This window comes from Pan paniscus, chromosome 5, assembly GCF_029289425.2.
Source record: "Pan paniscus chromosome 5, NHGRI_mPanPan1-v2.0_pri, whole genome shotgun sequence".
NCBI lineage: Eukaryota > Metazoa > Chordata > Mammalia > Primates > Hominidae > Pan > Pan paniscus.
Genome location: NC_073254.2, coordinates 136,284,319 through 136,297,039, shown reverse-complemented (window position 1 = coordinate 136,297,039; position 12,721 = coordinate 136,284,319). Strand labels below are relative to the sequence as shown.

At 40.5% G+C, this 12,721-nt stretch overlaps 2 protein-coding genes across 2 annotated transcripts in view; one reads left to right on the top strand and one right to left on the bottom strand.

Moving 5' to 3' along the window:
* Positions 1–8,838, bottom strand: part of DSE (dermatan sulfate epimerase) — a 157,762-nt gene extending 148,924 nt beyond the window's left edge. Inside the window, exon 1 of the mRNA XM_055114074.2 lies at positions 8,621–8,838. The gene's annotated coding sequence lies outside the window, so the exon portion shown is untranslated. The remainder of the gene's footprint in view (positions 1–8,620) is intronic.
* Positions 8,839–8,848: 10 nt separating this feature from the next.
* Positions 8,849–12,160, top strand: TSPYL1 (TSPY like 1). The gene has a single exon (XM_003827564.5). It carries the CDS (start codon positions 9,053–9,055, stop codon positions 10,367–10,369), a length of 1,317 nt encoding a protein of 438 aa, XP_003827612.1. The 5' UTR covers positions 8,849–9,052; the 3' UTR covers positions 10,370–12,160.
* The last annotated feature ends 561 nt before the right edge of the window (positions 12,161–12,721 follow it).

Here is a 12,721-nt window from a genome sequence, read left to right as displayed (position 1 = left end):
GTGCCTGCTACCTCTGTGGTATGGCATTTTAGTTCCAGCAACTACACCTTTTTCCACCACTTGAAGATGCTGTATGTCTAGAATAATGTTGTCCAACAAACTTCTTGCCATGATGAAATGTTGCATGAGATCCAATATAGCAGCCACTAGTCAGATGTTGCTAATAAGTACTTGAAATGTAATTAGTGTGACTGATGAACCGAATTTTTTACTTTACTTCATTTTAATTAATTTAAATCAAAATAGACACATATGGCTAGTGCTATAGTATTGGACAGTGCAGGTCTTGAATGCATGTTGAAATAGCTGGAGCAGTGGACAAGTATGGTGACTATGTCCTCACGCCCCACTTCTTTCTCAAGCTATTCAATGCTCACCCATAGCAGAATATAAGTCAAGGCTCATTTCTTCCACTGACCACTCTAATCCACAGGGATTATATTCTTCTCTGAAATTCTATATAGTTAGCTGTGTACAGGAAATTGAAAATTTAGTGCCAGATTATACCTTGCACAAGAGTCTAACTTTAATATGCCTAAGTTTTAGCATAATACAAATAATATTACCATCTTCTATTCATTGAAAGCTTATAGTACACTTTATATATATCTTATTTCATTTTCATAATAGGCTTGTGAAATATGTATTATAATCTCCATTTTACCTATGAGGAAATTGTGGCTCAGAAAGATGACTAGCTCCAGTCAAACAGCTAGTGAGTAGGAGAGCTGTAACTTGAAATCAGATTCATGACTGGGTAGGGACTTTGTAGGCAGGCTCCTATGAGATACGTAAACAATTTGAGTATTGGAGCCATCATAATAAACCTAAACCTGTCTGAGAAAAATACATTGTAACAATTACAGCTTAGTGGGAATAAAAGTTTGTGATTCAATTTAAATAAAAAAGTATTTAATTTATAGTGAAAGACCATCCCATAGTTCTTCCATCATAGACTAGATACATCACTTTCTTAAAGACCAGTTGCTCCCTCTAGTGATCATCAATAGGAATGACATGCCTAGCTGTATTTAAAAGTGACAATCTCAGCAGGAGCTGCACCTTCCTTAAGGATGTCTTGGAAGTTTGTAGATGTGAATTTTATGTGAATTTTAGTAATTACAAAAAATGAGAGTTGCTACTTTTATTAGGTGGTGTCATGGATGCTAGATATCATACTATCCAAGGGAAGTCTCCCTCAACAAAAAATGCTCTCCTTCCCAGAGGGAAAACCTATTTATATTTATCTGAGCCTCGAATTTAACATTTTACATATAAACACTAAACATGTTTACACTGATTTAATGTGCAATAAACTTTCCAGGAAGGAAATTATGGTATTTCATCTAATTTGAGACATCAATTGTAAAACAAAGTATTATTTAAGTATCACCAAGAAAGGAAGACAAGGAGAAAAAACACTGCCAATTAAACTATGACATGATGCATTCTTATACATAATTCTTTTATGTTTTTAAAAAGAACTCTTTTAGGCTTTAGACAGAAATAAAATATCATACTTGGAAATAAATGAAAGGAAAGGGAAAAGCAAAATAAATTGTTAAGGTATTCATAAAACTTCATATTCACAAAATTTACTGAAAGTTTGGCTCAGAGGTGTCAATATCCATATTTTTTCCCAAACAATACTATCCTCTCTGCTATCAAGTGTTTTGATGATGCAATATTTCCTAGAACAGTGCTCAACTCTTCTGTCTAGAAGAGTTTTAATTCAAGCCAGGCATAAATTATGTAAGTTTTGATGTCAGTACTTTTTTGAGTCTTTCAAAGAGATTAACGGAAAGTTTTAAGGCAACAAACAGCACATATTCTTTCTTCAGATGATCTTTAGTTTGTCCAGAAATTGGTAACAATAACCGGGTACACACATGCTCAGGCAGTGATGATGGCAATGATGCAATGACTGACACATGGCTGACAGTGCTTGTAAGACACATCCTGATTTAAGAAATGTGAAATGTATTTCCTATAATGGAAGAAATACAGTAACATGTACCAAGGGGAGCTTTTCCTTTTTCTTTTATAGAACTTAACAAAGATTGGGTCACCATTTCAGAAAACCTCATCACCATGGTATTTGAATCACAGGTAAAACATACCCATATCAGTCTCCATCCATGGTGATTATATCAACAAGTATAACTTTCTAATGACTTTGCTATTTCTTACAGTGTAGGCAATGTTAATGTCCTTACATATCAAAATAGACACTATTATAAATTACTTTTATTTCTCTTTTATGATGTGATTATATTGATGTTTTTCTATTTACATGTGTAGGCAGGTTATATTATCTATAAATTTCATTTAAGGAAAGTAAAGACTCTTTTAGAAGATATCTGTTATAAAAAGATGGCATTCAGTCTGATAGAGTTGAGAAAATACTGAATTTGGGGATCATCAATAACTGCTTCTCCTCTGAAAAGAAAGAAAATAATTGGGTACTTTCCTTACAAATATTATATTAATATGCTTGTGGATAGGGGAAAGAGGGAAGAGAGAAGAAAATTGTGTATCAAGTTAACATCAATGATGGTTACTCATTTTAAGAAAGTGAGTTCACCTCCCATTCACAATTGCTTCAAAGAGAATAAAATACCTAGGAATCCAGCTTACAAGGGATGTGAAGGACCTCTTCAAGGAGAACTACAAACCACTGCTCAATGAAATAAAAGAGGACACAAACAAATGGAAGAACATTCCATGCTCATGGATAGAAAGAATCAATATCCTGAAAATGGCCATACTGCCCAAGGTAATTTATAGATTCAATGCCATCCCCATCAAGCTACCAATGACTTTCTTCACAGAATTGGAGAAAACTCCTCTAAAGTTCATATGGAACCAAAAAAGAGCCCGCATTGCCAAGACAATCCTAAGCAAAAAGAACAAAGCTGGAGGCATCACACTTCCTGATTTCAAACTATACTACAAGGCTACAGTAACCAAAACAGCATGGTACTGGTACCAAAACAGAGATATAGACCAATGGAACAGAACAGAGCCCTCAGAAATAATACCACACATCTACAACCATCTGATCTTTGACAAAGCTGAGAAAAACAAGAAATGGGAAAAGGATTCCCTATTGAATAACTGGTGTTGGGAAAACTGGCTAGCCATGTGTAGAAAGCTGAAATTGGATCCCTTCCTTACACTGCATACAAAAATTAATTCAAGATGGATTAAAGACTTAAATGTTAGACCTAAACCCATAAAAACCCTAGAAGAAAACCTAGGCAATACCATTCAGGACATAGGCATGGGCAAGGATTTCATGACTAAAACACCAAAAGCAATGGCAACAGAAGCCAAAACTGACAAATGGGATCTAATTAAACTAAAGAGCTTCTACACAGCAAAAGAAACTACCATCAGAGTGAACAGGCAACCTACAGAATGGGAGAAAATTTTTACAATCTACCCATGTGACAAAGGGCTAGTATCCAGAATCTACAAAGAACTTAAACAAATTTACAAGAAAAAATCAAACAACCCCATCAAAAAGTGGGTGAGGGATATGAACAGACACTTCTCAAAAGAAGACATTTATGCAGCCTACAGATACATGAAAAAATGGTCATCACCACTGGCCATCAGAGAAATGCAAATCAAAACCACAATGAGATACCATCTCATACCAGTTAGAATGGTGATCATTAAAAAGTCAGGAAACAACAGGTGCTGGAGACGATGTGGAGAAATAGGAACACTTTTACACTGTTGGTGGGACTCTAAAGTAGTTCAACCATTGTGGAAGACAGTGTGGCGATTCCTCAAGGATCAAGAACTAGAAATATCATTTGACCCAGCCATCCCATTACTGGGTATATACCCAAAGGATTATAAATCATGCTGCTATAAAGACACATGCACATGTATGTTTATTGCGGCATTATTCACAATAGCAAAGACTTGGAACCAACCCAAATGTCCATCAATGATAGACTGGATTAAGAAAACGTGGCACATATACACCATGGAATACTGTGCAGCCATAAAAAAGGATGAGGTCATGTCCTTTGTAGTGACATGGATGAAGCTGGAAATCATCATTCTGAGCAAACTATTGCAAGGACAGAAAACCAAACACTGCATATTATCACTCATAGGTGGGAATTGAACAATGAGAACACTTGGACACAGGGTGGGGAACATCACACACCGGGGCCTATCATGAGGTTGGGGGAGGGGGGAGGGGGGAGGGATAGCATTAGGAGATATACCTAATGTAAATGACGAGTTAATGGGTGCAGCACACCAACATGGCACAAGTATACATATATAACTAACCTGCACATTGTGCACATGTACCCTAGAACTTAAAGTATAATAATAATAATAATAATAAAGAAAGTGAGTTCACACTTGTTCAGAGAGTACAGGCTTTTGAGACAAACTTTCTGGGTTCGAATCATGGGTCTATTACTTTCTGTATCATTTTGGCCAAGTGACAGTCTCTCTTTGCCTCAGTTTCCTATTGAGTAAAATGAAGGTCATAAATGCATTACCTCATGGGGTTCTTATGACAACTAAAAGATGTGACACACTGGATGTTGTTTATAAAAGTGGCTGGTACATCAGGAGCAGTAAATAAGTGAAAGCTATCATTAATTATAATGATAAAACCTACCTTTCTGCAAAACAAAAATGTCTGAACTTCTGCTAAACTCCTTGCTACCTGAGAAATCATTCCCAAAGAATCTATGATTCCTTGATATTATGGAGAAAAACCTCAGGGTTTTTTGCAGATGTTTTCCCATAGAACTGTATTAGAAAAGATTCAACTATCTTTGGGGGTAGTGAAGTTTATTGTCAATTACAGAAATGCTCTGTCATGGACCAATTTATCCTATATTTTAAAGTGCAAAAAAGGTGATATATGAAGCATAGCCAAAATGTATTTCCTCTGCAAATAAAATATGCCAGTACAGATACACTGTTGTTTTTGTAAGATAATTTGAGGTTTATTTTATTCAAATGAACAAATATTGTTAAGAACCTACCCAAATCTAGCCGGGCGCAGTGGCTCATGCCTGTAATCCCAGCACTTTGGGAGGCTGAGGCGGGCGGATCACCTGAGGTCGGGAATTCGAGACCAGCCTGACCAACGTGGGGAAACCCCTTCTCTACTAAAAATACAAAAATTAGCCGTGCGTGGTGGCCAGTGTCTGTAGTCCCAGCTACACGGGAGGCTGAGGCAGGAGAATTGCTTGAACCTGGGAGGCAGAGGTTGCAGTGAGCCAAGATCACGCCACTGCACTCCAGCCTGGGCGACAGAGTGAGACTCCATAACAACAACAACAACAACAACAACAACAACAACAACAAAGAATCTACCCAAACCTGAGCCCCATGCTATGATGAATAAATGCAAAAGAAGCTGCAACTATGCTCCCATCCCATGAGATGATGCTGGAATGCTGGGATGATGAGACTGACACATATAAATCAACTAGTCACTAAGAGGAAAAGCACAATTAAGTGCTAAACTGCATGGTGCAGCTCATAAAAGAGTTGCAGGAATTCAGGTGAGGAAGATTAAGGAGCCATAGGCTACTTAGGAAAGATGCACTCAGGAGAAGGGAGAAAGAATTTACCAGTTACTTTATGTATGACTTTGGTAAAGTTAGTTAGCCTCTCAGTGTTACTGTTTCCTCTTTTATGAAATTTGACACTTTAATGCATGTAAAATGCCTAGCACATTTTAAAGCAAGACAGGTTTTTGGTAAGACTTAGAGAATGTGTAACATCTACCCAGAAAGAGAATTCTCAGATAGCAGGATAACCTGTGTCATGTAAAAGAAACAGGTATCCTTTTTAAGCCTTTTTAGATACAAAAAGGTGAACAAAAAATCCACAAGTAATAGTCCTACTATAATAAGTACAATATTCTGTGTTGAATAGCAACCACAGCTTTGCCTGTATGGCAAAATAACTCCCTGAGCACGTGAGCCTTGGTGCATGTTGACATTCCTAGAGAGTTCCTCCTTCCAAGCAAAGATTCTTTCTTTAAAAAAAATAGGACATAAAGTATGCATATTTGCTTTTCCCCTCTAAAATCCTTGCCCGTTACTGACCCTTCTCCTGAGCACTTGTCCGAAAGCAATCATAACCTGAGCTTTCTATCACCTACAAGGAATAGTTATAATCACAATCACTTCTCTAATGTAATTTTCTTCTAATACACAGAGAACATGAGATACATTACTTCTAATTTTAAATCACGTTCTCTATATATTCAAATATTCCTTATCACAGCTTTATACATGTTCGACAAGAAGAGAAGGAAGAGTTCCTTTAAAGAGTCTCAACGTTATTTGGGGGAAATTACATTCAGCAGAGTCCTGATTATACTTACATGATCCTAATTAGAGTTTTCCTAGCATTACTGGTAAGAGTGTTAATTACATTAATTACATAATGGCTTCTTTGACAAATAAAGCCATATATTCTAAGATTGGTCCAAGCCTGACACTCCTTTCTGCTTAAAAAAAAAAATAGGAGACATATTGGAATAATAGAAGTTTCCACTTTAGGCCGAATGAAATTATACCAGTTCAAGATAGAAGATGATTTCATGGCAATTAGAAACAGTCTTTGTGGAAAGTTCCAATATTCCTTTTTATTTACACCAAAAGTAATTCCAGCCATGCATCACAGGCTCCATCACTTGTAGAGAGAAATGCATTATATATTTCTGTAGACAGAAACGAAGTAAAGCTTGAAATGATTACCTTGACTTTTTCAGAAAGGAGAGAATTGGAAATACAGTGCTGGTAGTCCGAGGCTTTGATATGTAAACTCACCTAAATATGCTGGTCTTTTCAGAGTTCGTTTGTCATACAGTGTGACCACACAAACTTAAATTATTTGTAAAATAAAATTGTTTTCTCTATGTTTTTCCTATCCTTTTAGAGCCTTTGAAACATATGTAGAAATTCATTCTCCTGAGTAGGAATCTGTTACTATATAGAATAGAGCAGCCCTCTGGTTTGCCAGTGGCAGATAGGAAGGAGAGCAGAGTGACAACCCATATGCCCCTTACTTCTCTTCCGCAAGGAGCAAGTTGCAAGCAAGAGAAACTGTTTTCTGCTCATTTGCTCCTTTATTTAACATTTAATAATCTATGGGATACTGTGTAAGGTAGTGTGCTAGGCACTCGATAAACAGAGGGAAACGAAACCATGATCATGTCCTCTTGCAGTTTACAGTCTCCTCAGATGTCGTTTGTGGTATGTTTAGGCTTTAATTTTGTCTTTCTGTGCATTTGCCTAAGTATATTTTTGGTCTTGATATTGAAAGACAGATTCAAGCTGTAATACATCACAGCTGTTGGGCAGGAACTCACGGGAAGCAACGAGCAAGGTAGAAGGGGCTGCTATTAGAAACAACTTGAGGCACCCATAGATGCAACCAAACCTTAATCCAAGGTGTATTCATTTCATATTGCTTCTGTAACAAATTACCACAAATTTAATAGCTTAAAATGCACAAATTTATTTTCTTATAGTGCTGGAGTTTAGAGGTAATAACCTCAAAACTCTAGGATTCCTTTGGAGGCTCTAGGATTGAATCTATTTCCTTACCTTTCAAGCTTCTAGAGGCTGCCTTTATTCCTACGATCCTGGCTCCTTCCTCCATCTTCAAAGCCAGAAACATAGCGATTTCCCTTTCCTCCCTCCCACACCTATTCTCCACCATTCCTTCCCTCTCTCTGTGCTTTCGTCCTCTTATCTTCTCTGACTGACCCTCCTGCCTCCTTCTTATAAGAAATGTTGTAATTCCATAGGGCCCACCTGTATAATCCAGAATCATCTTCTCATCTCCAAATCTTTAACTTAATCATATCTGCGAAGTCCCTTTGGCCGCATAACTAAGACAGGTACATCTTTGAGGGCCATCAGCCTACTACCACACAAAGCAAATTAAGTAGAAAATAACGTTTGCCTCTTTTACACCTTGAGTCCACCAGCTGCATGTTGCCCTTTGCAAGTTTGTTTTCTACTTCAAGGCCATCTTAGTTGTCCATTTTAACTAGCCTTTCCTCACAAAATGGTGGTATGTGGCTCCCCCCACTGATATTTCTCTGAGGCCTTGTAGCTCTCTAAGACAGCACCAGTTTAACTCACAAGTCAACAAACTGGAACACTTCAACCAGAGACATTGACATCCCCCTCTAATGAACTCAGCTGATTGCTAAAGACAGATGCTTCGTTAGAGCCAAACATTCCTATCTTACATAACTAAATATGATAATAAATTAAGTTCTTGGGGCTGGAAATAGTTATAATTTCCTCTTTCTTGCAGTGAAAAGGCATGGAACATTTAGCAAACTGATCCTGGCTTAATTTCTACCGATACTATGCAGCACAAACTCTTATTTGATGCAGATTATAAATCGAAAATTAGCAATGAATACTATGCATCGCTTTAGTGGTAAGAGGCTGCTGAGTAGCTTTTTTTCCCCAGTAACCGTAGAGGCAAGACTTGATATTTTTATGTCACTTTTACTAAGAAGGGGGGAAACATTTTGCTATTAATCTTAAAGAGAAGTCTTTTGCTGCTAGTTACGTGGAGTAACAGGGAATAGATTTACCTTCCTGCCTCAAAAAAGTGAAGACCAGAAAAACATTTGTTTTCAGACACTGGAGAGCAGGCACTGTTACGGCTGTGATTTTACAACTGCTCCTACATGCTGGGAGCAGTCGCTAGATGCATCTCAAGGTGGGTCGTCAGCGCTTCCAGACTCAGCACAAACGACATTTATTTACGTAGGTAAAATTACTGTTGCTATGGGTAAATTCACAGAAATAAAGCCCAGAGAATCCGGTTGGCTGGCAGGGAGCGGCGGATCCAATCCCGGGCTCAGCAAGTTCTCGCGATACCGTGAGATCTGCAGTCCTGACGACACCGCCGCTGAAATGTTAGTGAGACTGTAGGGTGGGCGGTGCGAGCGGCGGTTAGCTCCCAGCTCGGCCTCTCTGAGGAAAACGGGCGTTCGCCTGCGGTTGGTCCGACTGTTAGCAACATGAGCGGCCTGGATGGGGTCAAGAGGACCCCTCCCCTCCAAACCCACAGCATCATTATTTCTGACCAAGTCCCGAGCGACCAGGATGCACACCAGTACCTGAGGCTCCGCGACCAAAGCGAGGCGACACAGGTGATGGCGGAGCCGGGTGAGGGAGGCTCGGAGACCGTCGCGCTCCCACCTCCACCGCCTTCAGAGGAGGGGGGCGTACCCCAGGATCCCGCGGGCCGTGGCGGTACTCCCCAGATCCGAGTTGTTGGGGGTCGCGGTCATGTGGCGATCAAAGCCGAGCAGGAAGAGGGCCAGCCTCCCGCCGAGGGCCTGGCAGCCGCTTCTGTGGTGATGGCAGCCGACCGCAGCCTGAAAAAGGGCGTTCAGGGTGGAGAGAAGGCCCTAGAAATCTGTGGCGCCGAGAGATCCGCGTCTGAGCTGAGGGCGGGGGCGGAGGCCGAGGCGGAGGAGGTGAAGACAGGAAAGTGCGCCACCGTCTCAGCAGCCGTGGCTGAGAGGGAGAGCGCTGAGGTGGTGGTGAAGGTAGGCCTGGCGGAGAAGGAGGTAATGGAGGAGCAGATGGAGGTAGAGGAGCAGCCGCCAGAAGGTGAAGAAATAGAAGTGGCGGAGGAGGATAGATTGGAGGAGGAGGCGAGGGAGGAAGAAGGGCCCTGGCCTTTGCATGAGGCTCTCCGCATGGACCCTCTGGAGGCCATCCAGCTGGAACTGGACACTGTGAATGCTCAGGCCGACAGGGCCTTCCAACAGCTGGAGCACAAGTTTGGGCGGATGCGTCGACACTACCTGGAGCGGAGGAACTACATCATTCAGAATATCCCGGGCTTCTGGATGACTGCTTTTCGAAACCACCCCCAGTTGTCCGCCATGATTAGGGGCCAAGATGCAGAGATGTTAAGGTACATAACCAATTTAGAGGTGAAGGAACTCAGACACCCTAGAACCGGCTGCAAGTTCAAGTTCTTCTTTAGAAGAAACCCCTACTTCAGAAACAAGCTGATTGTCAAGGAATATGAGGTAAGATCCTCCGGCCGAGTGGTGTCTCTTTCTACTCCAATTATATGGCGCAGGGGGCATGAACCCCAGTCCTTCATTCGCAGAAACCAAGACCTCATCTGCAGCTTCTTCACTTGGTTTTCAGACCACAGCCTTCCAGAGTCCGACAAAATTGCTGAGATTATTAAAGAGGATCTGTGGCCAAATCCACTGCAATACTACCTGTTGCGTGAAGGAGTCCGTAGAGCCCGACGTCGCCCGCTAAGGGAGCCTGTAGAGATCCCCAGGCCCTTTGGGTTCCAGTCTGGTTAACATTTGCCCTTGGGAATACTCCTGCACAGGGTCTCCTACCACCTTCTGCTGGACCTGTGCTTGGGCATCAGCAATGGGTATGCCTTCTATTGTGCTTTGTTTTTGCTGACTTTTCTGCACCCTGTTTCCTTTGGATATTCAGTTCTCTCAACCTCAAGATTGAGACGGTGGTGGGTATGCTTCTCCACTTCCATATGACCTTCATGCTGTTCTGGAATATCACATGCTACGAGGCCATCCTTCACACTACTTGTAAGCCAAGCAAATGATACTGTAGATTGTACTGCCTTTATCTGCACTGCTTGGACCCTGTTTATTCCCAGGGCCTCTGAACTGGTTGCTGTCACTTGGATTTCTAGCTTTGGGAGCCTGTTCCATCTACTCAGCTCTGCATTGAGCAGTATGGGCACATGCCCTGTGGACAGTTACTGGACGTTAATGAACTCAGAGGAGAAAAGCAGTGAGCCACTTGTTCTGTGTGATTTATGCTACTTCATTGCTCTTCCTTCACCTCTAGTCATTTTCTATTGCTACCTGCCCTACATTGGCTCCTGCCAAGGTCCCTCTCTCTCCCTGTTTTCCTTTTTTTTTTTTTTGAGACGGAGGACGGAGTCTTGCTCTGTCGCCCAGGTTGGAGTGCAGTGGCGCGATCTCGGCTCACTGCAACCTCCACCTCCCGGGTTCAAGCGATTCTCCTGCCTCAGACTCCCGAGTAGCTGGGACTACAGGCGCGCGTCGCCACGCCCGGCTAATTTTTATATTTTTAGTAGAGACGGGGTTTCACCATGCTGGCCAGGCTGGTCTCGAACCCCGACCTCGTGATCCGCCCTCCTTAGCTTCCCAGTCCTCTTAAAAAAGTGATAGCTCAGAAACATTTGTAAAAGCAAGGTTTTTATTTCATTTTGGCTCTGTCATTTTCAGAGGCAAAGAAGTTGGCCTGTAAAATAGAGTGCTAGAGCTCTTACGCCCCTCCCCTTCTTCCCAACTTCCTACTTCCTAGCCCTTTTATCAACTCCTAGAATAGTTAAAGAGAGACACATCTAGATGGGATGAAAGGTGCCCTAAGCAGGAGAAACTGAACAAAAGGCTAGAGGCATGGGCCAGGTAAAAATTGGGCCTAGAGTGAAGACTGTGCTGACGTTAAGAGCTTTCGAGGAAGGAGTACTTACTCCCCAATGATGATGAATGGAGAAATACTTTTCAGGATTGCTAAAGGAGAATTGAAGGGGTTAAAGTGTTAAATATGTTGCCTAGACAAGGGTTCTTTAAAGAAAGACAGCGCAACTTTGAATGCTTTCTTACTTGTTTTGTGACCTAATTTATGTGGAAGATTGTTATTTCATTAGGATTTAGTAAAATCTTTTTTTTTTTTCTGGTTCTAAACTTATTGTGAAAATTGAGCTGTACAGATATTCTTTTGATTTCAATTGGGAACATTTGGAAGAACAACAGTCTTACTTGCCTGTACAATATAGAGACATATGAATAGTCATACAGTTTTCAACTTGTTCTTGTTTCTGTTAAACTATATTCCTAGAAACATAGTTTGAACAACTTGGTCTTTGTTAGGCTTGTCAAATTGCCTTCATGGAAAAATAATCTACAAAAGTGTGGTTTAATTGATTGTCTTACATGATAATTTTCCCTGGTAACAACTTAGTAAGTGATGTATCTTTTTTCCTAAATTGCTTAAATACTGTGAAATTGCTCTGACAAATTGGAAGTGTACCATTGGCATATTTGTCTTCCTTTTTATGCATGATGGTAAAATAAAAGCATGTTGTTCTGCTAGATTTCTTGTTTTTCACCTTACCCATAAATGTAATGCTTGAATGAAGTTGTTCATATTAATTAAAAATTATGGAATCATTAAAGTCCTTTAATCCATTAAAGTTCTTAATGGATTAAAATCATTAAAGTTCTTAATGGATTAAAATCATTAAAGTCCTTAAACTCATGTTAACTAAAAATTACAGAATCATTAAAGTCCTTAAATGGACACAATAGACATTATCCCAAAGAGAAGAAAGCAGGGCACGGTATGTTTGGTACCTTCCAAGGTAGTTTGCCTTAAAACGTTAGCAGTTGCAACTGCTTACTCAATCACTTTTTTCCATGTAGTTTGTGCAGCACAACCTCCCCTTCAGTTGCTCAAATCCTCCATTTCTGTCTCCATAAATTATATTCTCAGGTTATTCAGGCTCTTCTTTTTATTAACTTGTATGCAGGGAGTACCTATCATATGTGATGTACTCCTCTATTTTCATACTTTCTCATCTGTAAAAACTTCCTTCTTTTCTTTAAACTTCCTCACCGTTCTCTTCTGTCAAATCCTTCAAGGCCTGCCCTTGG

What these genes read in the sequence shown, in the direction of transcription:
- TSPYL1 (XM_003827564.5), top strand. Translation starts at nt 9,053, where the DNA reads ATGAGCGGCCTGGATGGGGTCAAGAGGACCCCTCCCCTCCAAACCCAC.